This window comes from Asterias amurensis, chromosome 18, assembly GCF_032118995.1.
Source record: "Asterias amurensis chromosome 18, ASM3211899v1".
In the NCBI taxonomy this organism is placed as follows: Eukaryota; Metazoa; Echinodermata; class Asteroidea; order Forcipulatida; family Asteriidae; genus Asterias; species Asterias amurensis.
In genome coordinates this window covers 16,766,663-16,788,911 of record NC_092665.1, presented here as the reverse complement: position 1 = coordinate 16,788,911, position 22,249 = coordinate 16,766,663, and the positions used below count along the sequence as shown (strand labels likewise).

The following is a 22,249-nucleotide window of genomic DNA, read 5'->3' as shown; positions in this document are numbered from 1 at the left end:
GGCATGTCAACAGAGATTATAGGCTGATTTAAACCTTTACTACACTTCCAACAGGGCACAGTTTCGTTAAGCTGCTTAGAAACTAAAATGTTCAACTTTATGTTATTTTGCTGAGTCATTTTTTACGGTTAACTTATTCCATGCTTTAGTTGATTTCAGAGATGAAGAAAAACACTTCTCATGAAAATAGATTATTTTCAAGTGAATATTATTGTTTTTTTACTCATGAACCTTCTGAGTTAAGATTTATCACTTAATTGAGTTTTATCACTTTTTGTTACTCAGATCATTCAAAGCTTCTTCAATGAAACGGAATACAGACGGACCGGTTCTTTTATGCCAGATGATAAAAATGAGTTTCTTTTTGCGACAACTGTGGCCATTTTTGCAGTTGGTGGGATGATTGGATCCTTAACTGCTGGTTCTATGGCAGATAGATTTGGAAGGTAGGTACTTCAACAAAATGTTCTTGTGTTTTTTTGATGAACCAAATATCACACCTGGTTATTTGGAAATAGTTATTTATAAATATTACATTAATCTTGAGACTTTTCCCTTTCCTGGTTGATGTGTAAAAGACTTCAATGATGAATTTGCAGTCTGGTGCAGTGCTAATTGGTTTATCAACTGTTGCGGGCTTGAGGGTATAAAATGAAAGCCATTAAAATGTCCATCATAGCTGTGCTTGACAGTGTACAGGGTGGCAATGCTGGCTGGTAGCACCAGTAAATAAAGGGTACCTTCATCTAAATCCATCATGCACAGCTTGTAAATACAAGCTTTATCTGATAAAGATTATCACATGATCACAAACTGGCGATAAGCCGAGAATTTTAACTTATGCAACAATTTTTGTTCTTTTTTCTAATGTGTCCCAAAATCATGTGACTAATTTAAATACTCATGTGAAGAGTTTATAGACTTTCCTTTTATTGTCAGTTCCCTGGTTTATTGAAATTGTTGGTTTGTGAAATAAAATCATTGTTTTGGTTCTTTCTATTTTAGGAAAGGCAGTTTATTGATGAATAATGCCTTAGCTGTACTAGCCGCTCTCCTGATGGGTTTCAGTCAGTTAGCTTCGTCTTATGAGATGCTCATTATTGGAAGAATCATCGTGGGAGTCAATTGTGGTCAGTAAACATCCAAAACAGAACATCACAAACAAAACATCACAAACAAAACATCCCAAACAAAACATCCCAAACAAAACATCACAAAAAAAACCATCACAAACAAAACATCCAAAACAAACATTTACTCTAACTCACAGGGTCCTTTCTCACTCTAATCCCGCAACACAACACAACTCAACGCCCAAACTGTTGGACTTTGATTCTTATATTAATTTTGGTTTTACCAATAAACATGTTCATCCATGTGAGTTAGTGCTGTGTACTCACACTGGGTAATGGGTTAAACCAAAATTAATATTCTTTATACCTGATGCCAATTTCTATAAATCTAATTATGATGTTATGCAAAACCACTTGTAAAGCATTTATAATCAATTTTCTACTGCAGTCGACAACAGAATCAAACTGTATGCAGTTATATTTATAAAGGTTAGAAAATGCTGTAACTCAATACAATAATAATACAGCAGTTCCTATATACATTGTAAAGAGGCGTTTTGACAAAGTACAATGCATCAAAACCCAATGGGTGACTGTGCTGTTTTTGTAACAATAATAATAACAATAAGACTTGTCATGCGCACGTATCCACCCTGCTGGGTATTTAAGGCACAGAAAGGATTTTGAAAACCACACTTGATCTCTCAGCTACATGTACATTGCCAAATGCAAATTAAATCATAAACGAATGAAAATTGTCGAAACATTTGTGTCTTATCTACATTGGCTTGAAATTTTTTGTCTTTTCCAACATTAGTTTTCTTAAACAAATATTTTCAATGTTTGTTTTCCCACAGGCATCAACACTGGTATTGTGCCAATGTACTTATCTGAATCATCTCCGTTCAATCTACGTGGTGCAATCAGCGTGATGAACCAACTGGGTGTAACTGTTGGTATTCTACTATCACAGGTTCTTGGTCTTCCCGTTCTCTTAGGTAAACTACAAACCAGGGTCCAATCCCAATTTCATAAAGCTGCTAAACAGAAAACACTGCTTGACACATTTCTTTGTTATGCAAAAATTGAGTGGGGCACCAGTCACAAACAATGTAAAATTAATGTAGTTTTGGCCGGTAACCTGTTGCTGTTATTAATCAGTAATTGTCTGTGCTTATTATGTGCTTATTAAGCTTTTTTGCTTAGAGACTTAATGAAATTGGGCCCATGGCTCTACTTCTTGTAAATAAAAAATCAGCTTTTTTAGAAAGCTCAGCTACTTTTGCTTGGGTGAGTGTGTACAAAGCATTCTTGGCTTAATACACAAGTAAAAACTTGTACAAAAGTTTGGCGCTAACCCTATAAGGAGTTGTGATTGTAAGCACATAACTCCAAAGTAAGCATTGAGTCATACACCTGGCTCTACATTTGACTAAAAGCTTACATGCGTCTAGAGATCAAGTCTAACTTCCACAGTACTGAGGTGTATTTGGGTGTACTTTTGTAATAAAAAAAACAGCCATATATAGGCCTGTAGCCATGTATTGCAAATGATTGTTATTGTGTAACAAATGGCAAAATATACTGTGTGGAATTTGCTTGAATTGGTTCCTTCCAAAACAACCCCCATTGTTTTGCCGCAATGCAATCAGGGTTGTTTTCACTGACATCCATTTTGGTCATTGGTGAGTGGTTAACCAATTCAAGCAAATCCCACACATTTATCTTAAAGTGTTTAATATTTCAAGTAAACATACAACTCCACAAAATGTATCCTTTTGTCAATAGTATTGTATTCTTTGATGTATGGCAGGCACCGATGACCTTTGGCCTTTGTGTTTGGGTGCTGCATTAATACCAGCTATAATTCAGCTGGTAACCATGCCGTTCTGTCCAGAGAGCCCAAGATATTTGTTAATCAACAAGGACAAGCAAAAGGAAGCTGAAAAAGGTAGGAAAAAACACAAGGTTCTCCCCTGTTATTTTAAAGACCTTGGGGGAATTCTAGACCCCAATTTTTGGAGTTTGGTTTAAGCGAGGTTCTTTGATCGTTTTTACTTAATAATTATCATCTGGGCAAAACAATATGTTGTTAATTAATCTGATGAACAGAATACCAGCCGCAAATGGTGTATGTGACACATTAATTTGGCTGGTAACCTAGTTATGGTAGTCAAAATTGTTTTTGTGTTTAGTAATGTTTTTGTTCTGAAGAGTTTGGCCCCAGTGATTAAATAATGACCTGTACTCAGTTTCAGTTGTTATTATTTTATTTCCAGCTCTTGTTTGGTTGCGACGTCATTCCGATATCCAAGATGAGATTGCTGAGATGAGGAGAGAGCATGCAGAAGAACAGAAAGAGGAACGTGTCAGCGTCTGGCAGCTTTTCAAACGCAGCTCGTTACGGCGCCCTCTATTGATCAGTATTGTCATGCAGTTGTCACAACAACTGTCAGGAATAAATGCGGTAAGATTTTTGTCAAAACTTCATTGTAAGAGCACTTCCATGAGATTTTAAGTTGTTTTTTAGTGTTTTAAATTGTTGCTTGTACCAATTTGTCTTTGTGCTGCTAGCTGAAGCTGTTTCTGGCCGTGAACTTTTAAGAAACTCTGTCTGGTATTCCTGAAAATGACTCAGTCTTATTGAAGTCATCTTTAATGATTGATTACTGACACTGAAAACTGTTAGGCCCAGGGTTGCTCAGTGGTTTCTGTTCCCTGCCATTCACATCTGTGGCCCCCAGGTTGGAATCCCACCCTGGACCGAAGTCTTGCATGTGGAGTGGGTTTCAGTCCCTATCATATTGTAAGGGTTTTCCACCTTTGGGGGGTTTCTTCCATCATCTATAAGTGAACTTATTTTCTAGTTTCCTTTTCATTCTGCCGTTGGTGTGTGTGTAATAAAATATAAAATAAAGTATCTTTGCTTTGTTTTAACACAATATCTCATCCACAGGTTCTGTATTATTCCTCGCTGATTTTTGTTGCTGCCGGCATTACCCAGGAAAACGCTATGTACGCAACTCTAAGCACTGGAGGTGTTATGGTTCTGATGACGATCGTTAGTGTAAGTAATCTCACAATAGACGGCACGAGTTGCTAAAAATACCAAAAAGATGAGCGAGGAGACTGGCTGTGGGACAAAATAACCATTGGTCCTTTGCTGTGGAACCACTTTTTACTGAGCATCTGTATACATTGTAGGTTTGTTTCAATAGCTGAATAGTTTGGGTGAATTTCTATTGACGTCTAATTAACAGAAGTTTGTTTATTTGTTTTTTTAATAGGTGCCATTGATGGATCGCAGCGGGCGTCGTGCTCTTCATCTCTTTGGGCTTGGATTCATGGCTGTCTGGGCATCTTTACTGACCATATTCCTTGTCGTTGGGGTACGTGAAAATCGTTCCAGTATTTCTGATTCACGGTGTCATCATCATATCACAAGAATTTGTTATTAAACTTGGACTTCTTAGGGCCTAATTTTGGCTGCTCAAGCACAACATTTCTTATTTGTAATATTTCTTTGTTTCTTTATACAGGAGAACTGGCACCCAGCTTCTTACATAAGTATCGTCTGTGTTATGTTCTTTACCGTGGGCTTTGCAATTGGACCAGGCAAGTTTGTTTTCACTATTTTACTTTTTTGTTTGTGAATTTGTTTAGTAGGAAAGATTTTAATGTTAATGAAGATGAACCTGAAAGGCTTTGTACAAAGCATAATGTGCATGTACCCAGGAAAATTTTCTTCTTACAAAGTAAAACATGCATATTCAGCAATGTTTTCCGACATTTCTTCCTTCAGGTTCCATTCCTTGGCTGATAGTAGCAGAGCTGTTTTCTCAAGGTCCCAGACCAGCTGCCATCAGTATTGCATTCTGCGTCAATTGGACAGCAAACTTTGCTGTTGGTCTTCTGTTTCCGATACTTCAGGTACTGTAGGATGGTTACATCTAACAATCTGAGTGACCTCTGACCCAACTGAGTAGGAAAGAGGTGGTAATCTCTGTTAAAATTTATCAAATAGGCCCATGTGATGTCACAATTCCAAACAGCGCCCCCACTGAGGTCAATGATGACATATCATTGGCTTAGAGTTAGGCATAACAGGTGGTACACGCTTCCACTGTATGACATCATCAATGGGTGCCAATACAAGGGGTCTATACCTGCTTTAGTAATAAGAAAAGTAATAGTGGCTGCTTATTTGGCTCTAATATCAGTCAACTCAGTGACGCCCAGGTCACTTCAACATTCAGTATTTTTTTGCAAGGTATGTTGGACTACATTTGAAGTATGAGAAATGATATTTTTAAAAAGCACGGTGTAATAGTTTACAAGGTGCTGTGGCGCAATATGCAGCCAATCAAACCAGGGCGGACCCCTTCTTTTTTTGATACGTGCACTCGGTTCCAGAAACATGTTTGAGCTTTTATGGTTGTTTGGTTTAACCGCGTTGATGAGGCTGCTGCAAATAAATTGTCTTATTGGCTCGGTAAAGCTTGGTTTCAAGATGTTATTCTTTTTCTTTTCTTGAAACAGAACTCACTGACTGACTACGTCTTCATCATTTTTATTGTCCTCCTGGTCATCTTCTTCATCTTCACATTCTTCTTTGTTCCGGAGACGAAGAACAAGAGTTTTGAAGAGATAAGCGCCCTCTTCAAATCCAAGAACAGTCTGGAGAACGGAGAAAAAGGAGGAGTGAGTAACAAAGGATTGTCAATCTCTGAAAATAACAACTAATTTGTTTTCCTTTCCTAATATTTCAAGACATGTAGTTTTGAAGCAGCTCAGCTTTTCAACACATCCTTCTAAAATTAATGCAGCTTTTCCTTTATTACTGTGCTTTGTACTTAATGGTGCATTTGTGATTGGACATTAACTCAAGAGTCAGCGACAAGGTCTTAAACAGCCATTTAAAGTGTTTAACAGAGTTGTGGCAAAGCGAAAAGGCTCGGTCTTTGACACATGGCCACAACTCTGCTGGTTTTAAATGGCCTTTTAAGACCTTGGCGACTACTGTTTTCTGCTTGTTTTGTATCACATGTTGTTAAGTTGAGTTTTCTTTTATCTGCTTCTGCTGTATTAACTCTGCATGTTGGCTTGCACTTTAATTGGCTGATCTATTTCTGTGAGCAAACTGCATGATGTCTTGCACTTTAATTAAGTGTCTTATTTCTGTTCTGATTGTTGAGCCATTAAGGTAAAGTACAAGGTTTGTTTTGTTAGTCTATTTATCACTTTGCATTCTTACTCTGTTAAATCTAAAGAAGTTACAGCATCAGATTAGAAAGTACTCTTTAATTTAATTCAATTATAAAAACTTAAATCACCATATAACGAGGCAAATACAAATATCGTTTTGTACCATTTTGTTAAAAATCTTATGAATCAGATTACATATATTTGTTCCATAAGACAACTGTTTAAGTGTGAGACTGACTTACAAACTTTATTTCTGCAATTCTTAAGTCTGTCACACTGTGTACTTATTACCTTCTCATTTTTATAAAGAATGTTTTTGAACAGTCCGTTTTATAGTATCTCATTATCTCTGTTTTGTTGAAATGTTGACTGATGAATAATAAACGATTGGGGGGGGGTTAGGGTTTATGTATATAAAAAAAAAGACCAAACAAAAATGTGACAATAAGAAGCCCCGAAGTGCCATTTTTTCCCTTCAAAATCAGTTTTACTGCAGAATGTACAGAATCCGTACCAGATTCTACATTATGTACAGAGTTTAATAACAAAATAATAAAAAGATATTTATAAAGCGCCAATTTGCCAAAAAGGCCTCAAAGGTGCTAGATACAAAGGTAAAAAGCAATTTCCAAAATACATTATTACAATACAGAGGGTTTCCGATGAAAATAATTTGCGAAGAAAACAACTTGTTTAGCAACAAGTAAAAGGGATTTTGGGGCAATGCATGGTTAGATGTTGATATATATATCTGGTTTGCGATAACGCCATGTGTGTGTTTACTTCTGGGAAATTGTTTGTGGAGTTTTGCTTTTTTTTTGGGGGGGGGCAGTTGTGTGGACTATTAGCAGAATAAACTTATTCAAGACCTAAATATAAAAAACATATATATTTTAGAAAATTTTAGTGATTGTTTTTTATAAGGTTACTGTGTCAATATTTGTATATTTAAAAAATCTAATGCTGCACTTAATTACCTGTGATGCAATCCAGCTGAATGAGTGGTTTGAATCTTGTGAAATGAAGGTGATATCAAAATGTTTAAATGACCTAGGTCGACAAAGGATTCATTTTGCTGGATCGCATCACATTTGTCTTTCTTTGGCTTCTTTGTCAAATAACACTCTCTTATTTGTTTTTGTGATATTAATGCGGTGGATTAATACTATTATTAACAAAGCACTGTGACTATTTATCTACTACTGTTTACTGTTAACCAATATATGCATGTGGCTGTTCTATGTTTATAATAAACTATATCACTGTATATATTGCATGCTCTGTAGCCAATTTTTATTTACTCTTGCTGTTTTGTTGTTAAAGGCAGTGGACACTATTAATAATTACTCAAAATAATTATTAGCATAAAAACTCACTTGGTAACGAGTAATGAGGAGAGGTTGATAGTATAAAACATTGTGAGGAACGACTCCCTCTGAAGTGATGTAGTTTTCAAGTAATAAGTAATTTTCCGTGAATTTGATTTTGAGAGCTCAGATTTCGAATTTTAGGTATGAAATCAAGCATCTGAAAGCACACAAATTCAGGCGACAATGTATTCTTTCTTTCATAATTATCTCGCAACTTCGAAGACCAGTTGAGCTCAATTTTCACAGGTTTTTTTTTTATGCATTTGAAATACACCAAGTGAGAAGACTGGTCTTTGACAATTACCAACAGTGTCTACTGCCTTTAATCTCTTGCTTTCTAAATAGAATTTCTGAATACAATCTGCTGTGCTGTTTGTTTGTATGTCTAGTTAATACAGGCTGCTTGTTGACTATTAACCCTCCTACTGTTGGACCATTCAATATCCTCCACTGTGGTTGTGAAGGGTAGATTAACCATACCAGCCTGCAATATGACATCTTGTAGTAAATGCATGAGTAGCAGTGATTACATTGTTTGTATCATGGTTGGAAGAGGGAAAATATATTTCTTATCAGAATGACCAGTTTTTATACCACTACTGATCACAAATATCAAGATAAACATCAACACTTCAGACTCAAAAAGATGGGGAAAAGGCATTTTAAATGTTTGAAATTTTTAAGTTCACTTTTACTTGCAATGTCAGCCATTATTAAAATATGATAACAATATTCACTACATTACAATATACAGAGACCCCTGACAATATTTGCTCTGTGCTGCAAAATACTTCGATCAATTACTAAAATTATTTCATTTGTAACTATTTCAATTTCATTTATTAAACTTGATTAGTACTTTTTAAAAATAATAATAATAGGACAAAATTACAAAACTATCAGTACTTGAAAAAGTAGCCAGATTTTTTACTTCAAGCCTCATTTTGGATCAAGGGTTTGAATCAGAAGCTGAGCTCAAAATAATGGCTTTATTGACTATGGCTAGATACTGAAAAGGCCCAATTCTCACTGTTTCTGCAGCCAAGGCAGTAGCCGTAGCCAATGTCACCTGTGCCCACAGTTAAGGCTCCAGCAATTTGGCTAGACAATGAAAAGCCCTTCTTTATTGTTGCTTTAGACAACAGGCGTTTGCGATAGCCATAGCGATAGCCATAGCAATAGCCATAGCGATAGCCATAGCAATAGCCATAGCGATAACCATAGCGATAGTCGTAAGCACCAAAAACCAGCCAGATAAGATAAATGCCACAGAATGGACTTGAAACTGGTTCCTCATTGACTGTTGGTATATTGTGGATACTGCCACTGGTTCCCTGTTTTTTGTATAGGTCTGTATGACAATACACTCAAGATTCAATACCTATGCCTTTATAATTGTGGTATTATTTAAAATATTTACAAATCTAACATTGGAACAAAGGGAGAAAAAAAAACACGAAAAGATTATAATATTTACAGATATGAATTGTAATGAGGAAGAAAAGCCTTATTCGAAAAAATCACAGTGAAATTTATATAGATGTTTCTGTTACTATGCCTGAAAATAACTGAGCACATTTTGCATTGAACAGTAATTCAAGAGTAAAAAAAAAAAAAATCCGAAATAGTCTGTAAGGTTGTTCCTACTAAGTTCATATTCTTAGACATTCAAACTTGTAAGGAACTTAAGTCGAGTGTACACTGCTCTAGCTTTTAGTCTAGTTTTAAAAACCACTCTCACATACACAGCAAAAACACAAAGAGCTAAAAATGTACCGAGTTTAATTGATAATATAACCAGTTGTAGCACCTCGGTGTTGTATTCAATCTTGTATAGACATCCATCATAAATGTTATTGACATATCTTTTCTTCCAATCATACCATTGTTAACTGCAACCCCTTAAAATACTTCAAATGTGTGCGGTGACATTTTTTTTAAGTCTACCACTTTCAGCAATTCCAAAAACAACTTTCTTTTCAATTCAAAAATAAATTTATTCAACTTTTGTTTATTTTAACTACACTTCTGAATCAACTTCTTTTTTGGCCAGTCATCTATTGCCTGGTACCCTGTTGGTCATTTGTCTCTTGCAACCCATCGTCTTTAGAGTTGGCAGTGGGTTACTGGGAGCCAGTCCAGTGACTGTGGCTGGATGATGACAAGGCCTCTTCAACATTGTTGACTTAGCCAATAGCTGTAGCCAATAGCTGTAGCCAATAGCTGTAGCCAATAGCTGTAGCCAATAGCTGTAGCTAGGCTTTCGTTAACATTGCAGCCGAATCCAAAGTCACTTCGGACACAACTTCAGTTGATTCCAACACGGAATTTATGCATCAATATAAAGAGACTATTTCTAGAGACTAGATTTAACCTGATTAAACATATCTACAAATTACTGCAACATTCCAAATTGTTTAATTTGTCTTACAAAAACACCATTATAAACAACAGAGAAATGTATAAAATTATCTCCACTGCAAATCTTGTTTTCAAGGCACTTGATATTACTTAAAAAACAAATTTGAATGAAAACAAAACTGACTCATTGAATGATAAAAAGATGAGTTTTATCATCAGACAAGACTGAGTGATTGGACCCACAGACACAAGTGTGTGGTCTCCAGTCGTGGACCTTTTGTTCAACTCTTTCTCCTGACAAAAATGGACCCTATTGTTTTCCTATGTGATAGCAATCGTATACTTTGTTCCTTTGTTTAAAGTCTCTAATTTGAGTGACACACACACACAAATGTGGTTCTTGTATTTTACTGTTTAATCTATTCTGATACATTATTTGGGTCAGTTCACAACTGATCTCTCTTGTTGGAACCCTGCAGTTCATACTCATTTTGGTTGACCTCGTGTTTCTTTCCAAAACTAGAAGAGATGTCTTCAAATGTCCTGTTCTTTGTCTCAGGAACAAAGAAAAAGATGAAGATGGTACTTAAGATCAGGAAAGCCATGTAGACCAGGAATGTATAAGCTCCGATGCCAGACTAGAAAATAAGATAACAAGAACAATACATAAATGATAAATACATAACATTAAAGTGACAAACTATTTTAAGGATGTAAGATTTTAGACATTGCATTGTGAGGTATCAATGTATTGGTTTGCATTAATATAGATGCCAGTTCAAAACAGTAACTTTCCACCATGCTGTATTGATGGATGGTATCCATACACTGTGGATCAACTAACCACACAGTGTGGATCACACAACGTGGATCAACTATTTGACTTACCTGGATAAACTGGAAGGTCAGACCAACAACAAAGTTGCACCACCAGTTGACTTGGACAGAAATAGACATGGCAGATGGGCGGGGACCCTGGGCCCACAACTCGGGGACAATCACAAAAGGGATAGGTCCTGGCAAAATACAAAGTGGATTACTCAATTAGACATCGGAATAACTTCTCTTTTATGGAATCTAATGCAACATGAATTCTTACCAGTCGCTACCCAAATATCATCGATTGCTACTCAGTATTAGCAGTCTGTATGCTCATAAGTTGTCAAGTCTATATATCCCTAACTGCTGTATTGTGTCATGGTCGAGCTGTTAAGCGCACCGGACTGGAGCTTTGGTGTTTCTGACCAATAGAGTGTAGGTTGGAGTTCCAGTCTGACCAGAGCTAGTTATGAAGGAAAAGAAACGGCTGACTCATCACTTACCAGGTCCAATAGCAAATGAAATAATGTACAAGAAGATAAAGGCCAAGCTCAGCCATCTCATCCAATCAAACGAGTCCTGTCAATACAAATGAAAATATATGAATAATAAATAAGGGTCATGACCTGTACTAATGTTTCATCAGAGTTACAGTGTCTGGATACAGAGCATGCGTAATGAGAGAGTTGCGCAACAACTTGTAATTGAAGGCAATTTTCAGCCCCAAAAATGCATGTGCGCACAGGGTGCCAGACTATACTGCACATTAGGTTGTGCTACATTTGGACCTAAAATCACGTCCAGCAAACACATGACAAAAGGGAACTGGTACTTCCATGTCACGCACAACTTTCTCAATACAAAGCTCTAGCTAACCCTTCTTACCTGTCCATTCCTCTAGACTAATAATAATGTCAACTAATGGAAAAGGGAAGTAATATTTAGATGATCAATCTATCATTTTTATCTTTACAGAGTTCTGATTCTGACAGCAGTCCTGTGAATAGTAAGATGGATCAGGGTGTTCAGTACAGCGCTCTCAAATCAGACATGACTTAACCGGAAGAGGACTGCATGGCCGGTCATCGGTGGCAAACTACCTTGTATGTGTGCTTGTATTGATGTAAACAAGGTGAACGTTGGGTTGTGTAAACAGGGCCGTATTTCATAGAGTTGCTTTAGCATAAATAATGCTCTGCTTAGCAATAATGAGCAAGATACCATTCTCAAATTGTACATGTAACATGGTATTTTGGCTGGTAACCTTTATTCTGGTTAGCATGATTTGGTTGTGCTTAGTTTTTTTGTGCTTAAGCAGCTCTATTAAATTGGGCCTTGACTTTATTCCAGTAAGCTCTCTTCAAAGACAGCCATTTGAATAGACTGGTTTCCTTTTTGTATATTGATAATCTGTATTCTTGATTGCTAGTGAACACTAGGAACTTGACAGAGATATGTTTTAGCTTCTAAACACCTAACTGATAAATGAGGACAAAATTTCAGTTTGTTTAGTGCTAAGTTTTGTGGCGGAAAGTATTTTTTTGTCGCTGCTTAACAATGCAATTCTTTGGAGAGTTTCTAAAGTAGATAGTAAAAAGTATTTTTATGAACCTTTAAAAAAAGAATTATACTGTGACTGCAAAAAGAGCTCAAAAACACATCTGAAAATTGCGATGCCCCACACCAAGATCAGGCAGTTCTATTAACTGAAATGAATTCAAACTGAAAATATTATTACAAAAATAATTAAATTCCCCAAAGGCGATAAAACAAATCAAAATGGAATGGTTCGATACATTAAATGGCGCACTCCCCAAATTATGTTCTTTCCCCAGTTGCTCCCGCTCTCAAATGAAAATGTCTGGTTTACACCACTGGTCTTTGGTCTAGAATGGCAAAGGTCATGGGTTCAGTCCAACCCGGATATTGTGCCTTTGTATTTTAATTGTCACAAAACTTTGGGAGTTACGGTTACAGTTTTTGTTCTATCATTGATTTATTATTGTTGTCTTTAACTATGTCAGTGGTAGATATACATTTATAAAATGATTGATAAAAATAGTTTTTATTTGTAAAGATACCATAATGTTTTTATTTGTATTCTACTGACAGTATGCTGCATGTCTTGTAGGCCTCATATGTTCCTACATCTCAACGAAATATAGTTGCCAAACCACTGAATTCTGCGCGTACAGTCTCTGTTCAATTACAGGGTACGTGCAAAATTCTGTGCTAGCTGTAAGGGAAGAATACTCAAGTAACATGGAAAACACAATCGGAGGTAACATTTACGTGCTAAACCATGAAATAAGTTATATGTTAAGCTGTAATTGTTTTGCTTATGAAGAGAGCTTATGCATTAGGCTCATTGACCCAACCTGCATGCTGTTCATACTTAATTGCAGATTTTCAAAGACCCCTTTCATAACACTGCTGGTATCCCAAGGTCATGTATATATTTTTACCCACAAATAGTAGCACCAATGATCTGCGCTTTTTTTAACATCAGTGAGGGCACTGTTTAAGAGAATGACTTTTCACTTTGGTGGTAGCAGCTGGATTTTAATCAAGGTATGAGGTCTACAGAGACACTGAAACTATTGTTTAACCTTAAAAAAATACCATACAGGGTAACATTTTAAGGTTGATGTTGGTTGACCAAAACCAAATCATGTTTCTGTAGGTAATTATGTTTGTTTGTCATAGTTTTGATAAGTATTTTTCTGTATAGTTCTGATTCTATAGTCAAACCTTAAGGATATTGTATTTTTTCAGCTGTTGGGAAAGGGTAAGCCTATAATATTTCTAGATTTTAGGATGTTTTCAGAGACACTTCTTTACATTCCAGTGAAGCTGGACAGACTGGTTGTGCCCAAACATTTAGTTTGTTCAGTTGACAGACATGATTTCAATCATGATTCAAGGTATGATTAGTCCCAAGTGGATAACCCTTCAAGTTCAGGGATCGTATCTAAAGTCCTGTTCACCCTACTCAATTCCCCGGGGTTGCCCTGGGGGGGGGGGGAATAACGACCAGCCTTTTCATACCTGGTACCCCGGGGAATAAGCCATCCCTGCTCTAGAGTAGGGGTAAGCGGTAAAATCCCTGGGTATTCTTGAACGTGAAACTAGAACCTCTTGAAATAGGGACACATTGTTAAAGTCTGCTGGGGTAACTGGGGGATAAAAACAGTTCTAGGCTTCCCCAGGGCTATGTCTCATGGGGGTAGAAGATTCAGTGTGAAAAGGGCTTAAGATCAAAAGGTGATTTGCTACTTTTAGAAAACTAACCTGAAGATTGAGGGATACTGTCAGTAAACCAGTGAAGAGAACCATCAATCCGAATGGATAGAGCAGCAAGATGCGACGTCCTGCACGCTCAACAATAAACACCTTGATATAACAGCAAGAAAAATGTATGTTGTGAAAATAAAAACATTGAAGTAACTACAGATTCTGGTAGAATGACTCGTGCTTTGTTCTTCTTTGTTTTACAGGATGTTTCTGCCCAATTTGTATTTCTGTTAAACATTTTAATTTTGTTAATCCCATTGTGACTGTTTTTTAAAGTTTATTTCAGAGTTTTCATTTGATTCATAATTCCCAGGGTCCTTGCATACTAGTTTTTGTGTCTCGTGGTAGAATGCATCAGACTCGACTTCTGATAGTGAAGCCATCATAGTGTGGGTTCGAATCCCGGTTGACACACTTGTGTCCTTGAGCAAGACACTTAACTAGAACTGTTTGTCATCACACAGGAGTAAATGACTACTTGGTAGTGATTATGAATCATGTGAGCGATGAGCAATCTGCACTTTCATTTGGCTGTCGGTGCTGCATACTCCATAGGAGTGAAGACTGTTTCAGGAATAGTGTAATGCACTTTGATGCAATAGGTTAAACGGTTCTTAAATCCATTTGCATAGTATCCTGACTCCTGATATAGCCCAACCCAGTCATTAGAAGAGTGACCATACCTCTGCCCCCCCCCCCCTCCCACTTAAGTCTAGCTAGTTTAGCTAGTTTTCCCGCCTAAAATCGTATGCTCACGGAAACAATTGTCATGAGAACGTTGATTCCTCCCACTCCGATTGTAGCATAGGATACCTCCTCTGCTGACATTCCTGTTTGCTCGAAGATTATGGTGACGTAGAACATCACCTGTTTGAGAAATAAAGTAACAGGTGTAATAATCAATTAGTAAAAACTGTCAATAAAATAAGAGAAGAAACTGTTTATCATTGCACACCCAAAACCAGCTTTAAGATCAAAGAGATAAACTTACGGCATTGATTCCAGAGAGTTGTTGTCCAGCGTGAAGCATTACGCTAATAAGCAGAGGCATCTTCCAGGTTTTATCTTTCAATGTAAGAACGGACCACATGCCAACCTAATAAGAAGGAAGAGGGATTGGGGTTCCAATAAAGGTTAATTCGTTAAAACAAGTTCATCCATTATAGTTTCCTGATCCTGATGTAAGATTTAAATTACGAACTTCTCTGAACATCAATGTCTCACCTTCTGTGTTGAGGACTCTTTCTGAGCTTCTTCCTTCATCTCGGCGACTTCGTCATCGACATCATCATCACCTCTAAGCTTGACCAAAGCTTCAAAGAAGAGACAACAATTTATACATTTGTCAATCACTTAGTTCATTAGCCAAGTTAATACTTGACTTTTTCTCGTGTAATGTTTGGGGGTTGGGAGGGGGGGCTCCAACTCATGTTCCCTCTCTTATTACACCCACTGTTGTGGAACTATATTCTCCCGGTCGCCGTTCGCCGCTTACAGGTTTAGAAACAATTTCTTTGTCAACTTTTAGCCTTCAAGAAAGACTGCTAGGATTGAAACGTCAGGCTGTTAACTATTTGTTTTTGAAACAATACCATAGGTCTTTTTTTTCTTCTTTTCATTTTAGTAATAATAATAACCGATTTTTATTAGCGCTTCTCACACCCCAATGGCATCTCAAAGCGCTTCCAATGGACAAACCATTGTCACTGGCAGATTAACTAATCAATCAATACTTTACGTTTTCAATTCTCTTGTAATTTGAAGAAAGTTGCATCAAAATATCACAATATTTCATTCATTCCCCTCATTTAAACTGTCTAAGTTTAGAATGTTACTCGCTAACCTCTTACATACGGTCAAGGTCAGGTCAGATGTGTCACATGGATACACGGAGCCACTTGGTGATTGTAACTTACCTGCACGGCATTTCTCCGGTTGGTTCTTATTGAGGAGTAACCATCTTGGACTCTCAGGACAGAATGGTAAAGTTAGAATCTCTACTCCTGAGAATACACCAGTCAGAGCAAGAAGAAGTGACCACTGGTCTGGTTGATTGAAGATGAACAGACCCAACACCTAACAACAAGTGATATAAATGAAGTATATCAACACATTCTATGGCTAATTTTTGCAGACAAATTCTCAATTAACTCGGTTATTTATGTACTAAATGTAAAAAAATCAGTTCAGAGCGTTTCGGATTGGACGGACACAAAAAAGGTGGACGGACACAAAAAAGGAGTTAACACTTTAATGTCTCAAATATTTTTGGGTATCTTTTTGTTGTGTTGTAAATAATTGTTAGAATTTATTGTTTAAATGTCATTCAACAATAATAAAGTGGCCCTTCAATTGAAATCCCCAAAAACGTATGACACTATGAGATACCGTCTATTTGTACCACTCTACAAACAAAATGGGTGCAAAATAAAGGAAACTCACATTCGTCTACAGACTTCGTACAATAATATTCTCTCAACTATGTGTCCCCTCTCCAACTATTTTCTCTAAAACAAAAACAGATCTTCTAATTGAGTGTATACATTATTTGTTTACCTGTGCTATGAGGATTCCAACTGTGATCATAAGTTGATGGCATGTACCAATAGCACCACGTAGATTAACTGGAGAGATTTCAGCCAGGTACAATGGCACGATAGTGATTGATACACCTGTCAATATCAATCAATCAATCAATCAATTAAATGTTAGTTTCTATAATTAGTTGATAGATTAAGCAATCAAAACTATCTTGACATATTGATCGATTAGATGGATCATCAACTCCTTGAGCAATATTGATTAATAGATGCAGGCTTGGAATTTACACGAAGAGTGGTCTTCGTTGCTCTAGTCTTGGCCTTGGTGACCCTCCAAAAGTTCCGATAGACTTGAAGATTTTCCAATGGAAGTGCCATTTGCAAAACGAAAATGGCCTTGCTCTCACTTCAACATACTCACCAACCATGAAACCATAGACAAGACGAGCTAACATCACCATCTCAAAGTTATTGGCGAAGTTGGCTCCACTGAAGCCAAACATTAGAGAAGCACTTATAGAGAAGATGTTGTTAAGGAGGAGGGCGCCCTTCCTGCAACAAAATAAGTATCAATAAATGCGAGCCTCAACATGATTCCGACCTCGGTCGACTAGAGAGAGAGAGACAAATTAAAACAAGTTCAGGTTTTGTGAGAACGACCACGTGTCAAACACTATTCTGCGAAGTTCAAAACCACTAAAATCTTCTACACACTACATGGCTGGGCGAATGTTTTTAACCAACCTCGTCCCCACCCGGACATGTCAGTCAGCGCCACTAACCTGTGCCGAGCAAGGCGGGGTGGAAAATTGGACGGCGAGAGCACACCCCTGGGAACGCGATAGGTTTTAGACAAAGGTTGGACTGTCAAATATTTTGTTGTACGGGATCTGCCCGCGTGGACTTGAAGTAATGTTTGTGTTTGACCAACCATGGAACCATTGTTTGTTACAACTGCAACCAAATGAATTATTGGTTTGTTCACTGCCAAGGAAGAGCAACCAACTGCAAGTAAATATGGCCACATGCTGGTTGTATGCCTTGATGTATAATGTAGATGTTCAACGTGTACGTAAACCGTTTATAATTTATAGCTAAACATGTGATAAGTGATCTTCTGCATTCGAATGCCTCTTCGGCTTGCTGCAAATCTGAACTAGGATAACTTTCCGTATATGGCGCCACCACTTTTCTACTCATTTTTACAAAAAGGGATATATCAATCAGGTAAATAAGTTCCTATATATATTTCATATCGAATGAAAAAGTGGTGGTGCCATACGGAAAGTTATCCCTGAACGATTTCCAAGTTGACCAGAGTCAGCAGACAACCGGTGAACCCTAGCCCTGGTAGGACGTCAGTCAGTGCCACTGCAACGGAGGAGTCCAACCTGGGCTAGGTGAACCCTTTACCTTCCAAGGATGTTGCTGAGCTGGCCGCCGAACAGAGCTCCGAAAGCTCCCCCTACGCAGTAAAGCGAGATGGTGAAGGAAGACAGCCATAGTAAAGATGTATCGTTCAAATATTCTCCTCGTCTATCATAGTTTGACTGATTGAAGAAGTTGTTGATGTACTGCCAACAAGAAATCAAGAATGAGGTAAGCAACTTATAAAATGTATTCGTGTTATGCTTGAGGTATGATTGAATTTGTATTGAAATAAATGTCAGATGGAAGCTGAGTTGATCGAGTACAAACATTTGTGGTAGGGCTCCAAAGTTTCACATTTCCATTCATTTATGGGATGTTTAGGCCTTACCTTTTGGATAATATACACTATTATTTAGTCCTAATGAGTGAAAATAGTCGCGACGGATTAGTTTTGTTTTTATTTGAATAACTAAGTGTTTGCACACAGCTCGGTTTTGAAGGCGCCATTTTGTTCTTCTTGTACCCTCCTCCATGGGCACGACCACGTGAAAAAACGCCCCCATTCAACATCACAGAGTGTTGACTTTAATCACTCTGCCCATCAACACAAAAGCAGTGTGGAGACTTAAGCTGTGAGTTCGTGCTAATAATATACGTGTATTATTCATTCTATAACACTGTTACGTAACGTTGCAAATACCTCTATATGCAAAACTAACGAGGTGTATACTAAACCTACGGGCGGATTGTATTCACATGCAAGCTTAACGGTGAACCGTTAGATAATCTACATCAGATAAACAATTATTGTAAATATTGCGGATAGGGCCAACCTACTATACAGCTCCGTGATCAAGCATATGGAGAATTGAGCTACCCCATGCTTGGTTTATTCATTGAGGTAGAATTCTACCTGCACGGTATCTTCATGTTCCTTTTGATACATCCTTGTTAGTTGTTGCGTTGTTGTTAATGACCCCCTTGGTTTATAAAACGTAATAACTCATTGCTTTCTATGGAAACAATTAGGAAGGCCCTGAAATAAAAATCGGGCAGAAGTAGTTCTAAGTTCCCGGATTTTGATGAATGGTTTTATCTTCACGGTAGGGTGATACTTGTGGTATTATATGCCAAAATGCATTGTTTTTACACTCATTTCAGTATAAAAAAAAGATTCAAAATAGTTTCCTGCATGACTTCAAGAATTTTACGCTCAATTTCCCGCGTAAAGAGAATGGTAGTTGAACAATTAACTGAGGTTCAGTATAATTGATGATGTACTAATGGTGTGACACCTCCATTGTTTTATGGCGCATGATACGGACTGTAATCACTGTCTAATTAGAAACAAAACATTGCACCGACCATGTAGCAAGACCATGCACTGAGGTTCATGAAGTAATTCTGGAAGTAGAGTTTTGATGTGTTTGTTTTTTTAACACTGGTGTTGATGAACTTACAGAGTAGTCTCGTCACTAATTTTGTATTTTTCCGTAGTCTTTCGTACATTCCTTGATGAAATCAGTCGGTCAATAGAATTACTTAGCTTTGTGCTTTTTGGGGGTTTGAACATCGTGACCAAACATTGATTTTTTGCTCCCGATATAAACAAAATATCAATAAATGGCGACCTAACAAACTAAGCCATCGCGTCCTTTCAAACTTTTGTTTGTGTTCATTCACAAAAAAAGTTTGTTACACAATGGAGGGAGGGAGAACCCATGCCCCGACCCAAGTCAGTTCCCCTAATAGATCCATACAAGTATTAATAAAATTATGAATGACTTAATAAGTCCCAAATAATGTCTCTGCCCCCACTTGACAATGTCTGGTTACGCCTTACGCCACATGATAGACACCCAGTTTAAATCTTAAACACATACGATTTTATTCAAGCTGGTATTATAAGGATGGTGTAAACATGGTGTAAGCATGGTGTAAGAAAGGGTATACTTTATTACGGAGAAGGGATGTGTTTCTTTCCACCATGGTGTAATCATGGTGTATTGGAGTATAACGTCGAGCATGGAAATGCAGATAATGCAGATGAGGGAGTGTTTATTGCGGGGGTACAATGCGCTCCCAAACCATAGAGTAGACTTATTTATAGAGGGTAAACAAAGTGTTATCATAAACGCATATATCCATTTATCTTTCCACCTCATAAAACTGAAATAATACACGTTTAGGGTGTACCTATTATAGGCGTGAAAATCATTCAAAAGAGGTTCTAAAATGGATGAAACAATTTACTCAAGAACAAAAAGGGTGAACTTACAGTAAATGGTGCAGCCATAACCCCAGTGCCATATCCGTACTGCAGCGAAGACCCGAAGGTTACGGAAAACGTGGACAGGATTAACCATAATGTTGGCTTCTTCTGTAAATTAGAATGTCCAGTTGAAGTATATTTAACTTGACCCATTGTGAACAGAGGAAAACTAAACCGATTTAAGACTTGAGACTTGAATATTTCAGTTCTGGCCTAGACGTGTCCAGCCACCACACGACGAATGTTCAGTAACGGTCAGTAACGGTCAGTAACGGTCAGTTCTAGCTAGCGCTGGTCTTGTTGTACACATCACACGAGGTAGGCTAAAGATGTTATATAACACACTACCGGTATCGTCTCTGCTGAAGGGAGGGAAGGGGGAGTAAGGGATGACCGCCCTTTGCGCATGCGCTAACCATGATGGGGGGATTGAACTGCCCGTCCCTGGACCACCTTTCTGAATGGGCAAAGTCCAATGCGTGTCACTATTATCATCCCGGTCGTAATTTTCTCAAGGCCCCCTTCCCAGCCGAAGTATAACGCTATAGACTTGTGGACAAGTCGTTAACTATCTATCGCGGTGATAGAAAAGGCTTTCTCGTAGCTTTCTCGCGAGACTGCGGCTCTACGCAAGACTACTACTCCAATTACACGACCACTGTACCCTCTTACCTCCTCCCGGTTCAAGGGGCAATAGAAGTATATCTTTGTTTTGTATGGATTATGGACCTATATTAGCTCCAGCATGTTGTGGGATCGAGAGAAACATTGAGATTTAGCACAACGGCTTCGAGGTACCACCAATGTATCCTGGTGATTCTATACTCCGTAAAACAACACCACAAAACTTATACTTTCATCTCAAACAAATGTCCACATTTGAAGTTGAAGCTACACCTTTTGCTGTGAGGCTTATGGTATGGTTTTTGATACCGTACAATAATGATTGCAAACTGTATCGCAGTTGAGATAAATATGGACCATATTTGGATAAAATTATACCTGTCCATATTTTACTCATCTCGTTTACTTGTAAACATGTCTATAAAGGAAGTTGCGTTAGTCCATACTGAGGGAATGATGCCAGTTTAACAATCGCCGAGTTAAACTGTTGCTTACATAAAAATAATGAGCGTTTTCAAACAGAAAACGCCACTGCTTTTGCATACAACTCTGAATTACGGGGAACCAGGTATCATCAATGCACATCACACAATATTTTGGCTGGTATACATTTTCCGTTTGGCAAAAATTTTCTTGGATAAAACAAGGTTATGATCCTTACTTGGCGACTTGATTTTTTTTCTCCCAATAAAATTAAACGTATCGCTGAATACTTTGTTTAAAACAAAATCAAACAATGATAATGTTACAATAATGGCATGTAATATTGGTCTGTTTCTTAATGAAGCATCAGGATATCAACCTGATATTAATTAAGTTGACTTTTTCAGAAATCCTTCTGAGATGCTACTTTTTAAAACTGTTTTGCTGTATGTTTTTATCAATATACTTTTATATTTTCATACGTGAAATTAATAATTTAATAAATGAGAATTAAATGAAATCCAAAGAAACATAAATGACTGTAGAAGCAGAAACTGGTGTCACTCACACATTCTCAATGAATTTTTTTCATTTTTTTGGGCAAACGTTGCAACGATCATTCTCGACCATATTTGGGTTGCAGCTATTTATTTAACAACAAGGTACAAAAATACAAACAAAACCAGAACGCGTTAGACTTGAATGATCCAATAAACGAAGCACACTCTTACCGCCTTATTCTCTGCCAATGGCTTCGTGATCTTTAACTTCTCACCCATTGCTGACTCGATGTTTAAGAATGTTCAATTAAAGAGAAATTTGATCCTTTCTGCTCCTCTGTCGTTGCCAAAGTCAGTAGAACTCTTTGTAAAAATGCAACAAGATGACTGCAACAAA

The 22,249-nt window shown here is 37.4% G+C and overlaps 3 protein-coding genes across 4 annotated transcripts in view; 2 read left to right on the top strand and 1 right to left on the bottom strand.

The window, feature by feature from the left end:
• LOC139950273 (solute carrier family 2, facilitated glucose transporter member 1-like) overlaps positions 1-14,022 on the top strand; it is a 26,661-nt gene extending 12,639 nt beyond the window's left edge. Inside the window, exons 3-13 of the mRNA XM_071948895.1 lie at positions 286-446; positions 1,006-1,130; positions 1,931-2,071; positions 2,887-3,024; positions 3,353-3,540; positions 4,030-4,140; positions 4,361-4,462; positions 4,613-4,688; positions 4,876-5,003; positions 5,613-5,774; positions 11,804-14,022. Of these exons, the coding sequence (XP_071804996.1) occupies positions 286-446; positions 1,006-1,130; positions 1,931-2,071; positions 2,887-3,024; positions 3,353-3,540; positions 4,030-4,140; positions 4,361-4,462; positions 4,613-4,688; positions 4,876-5,003; positions 5,613-5,774; positions 11,804-11,887 (1,416 nt within the window). The 3' untranslated portion in view covers positions 11,888-14,022. The remainder of the gene's footprint in view (positions 1-285; positions 447-1,005; positions 1,131-1,930; positions 2,072-2,886; positions 3,025-3,352; positions 3,541-4,029; positions 4,141-4,360; positions 4,463-4,612; positions 4,689-4,875; positions 5,004-5,612; positions 5,775-11,803) is intronic.
• Positions 8,318-22,249, bottom strand: LOC139950274 (solute carrier family 2, facilitated glucose transporter member 5-like). The gene is made up of 13 exons (XM_071948896.1): positions 22,084-22,249; positions 20,312-20,413; positions 18,076-18,236; positions 17,084-17,214; positions 16,679-16,794; positions 16,039-16,198; positions 15,347-15,435; positions 15,114-15,218; positions 14,879-14,989; positions 14,120-14,221; positions 11,332-11,407; positions 10,898-11,025; positions 8,318-10,647 (listed from the first exon to the last, which is right to left on the bottom strand). Exons 1-13 carry the CDS (start codon positions 22,129-22,131, stop codon positions 10,456-10,458), a joined length of 1,521 nt encoding a protein of 506 aa, XP_071804997.1. The 5' UTR covers positions 22,132-22,249; the 3' UTR covers positions 8,318-10,455.
• The window catches only part of LOC139950272 (uncharacterized), a 31,752-nt gene continuing 27,166 nt past the window's right edge, over positions 17,664-22,249 (top strand). Inside the window, exons 1-2 of one of the 2 annotated variants that reach the window (XM_071948891.1) lie at positions 17,664-17,730; positions 18,208-18,261. In XM_071948891.1, the coding sequence (XP_071804992.1) occupies positions 18,257-18,261 (5 nt within the window). In that variant the 5' untranslated portion in view covers positions 17,664-17,730; positions 18,208-18,256. Of the gene's footprint in view, positions 17,731-18,152; positions 18,262-22,249 lie in introns of those variants that run through there. The other variant, XM_071948892.1, reaches the window with a different exon arrangement.

Coding starts and splice junctions, on each gene's coding strand:
- LOC139950274 (XM_071948896.1), bottom strand. CDS start 22,131: ATGGGTGAGAAGTTAAAGATCACGAAGCCATTGGCAGAGAATAAGGCG. Junction 18,237..20,311: donor TTATGGCTGCACCATTTACT/GTAAGTTCACCC, acceptor TCTTGTTGGCAG/TACATCAACAACTTCTTCAA. Junction 14,222..14,878: donor TTCTCATGACAATTGTTTCC/GTGAGCATACGA, acceptor TGTTATATCAAG/GTGTTTATTGTTGAGCGTGC.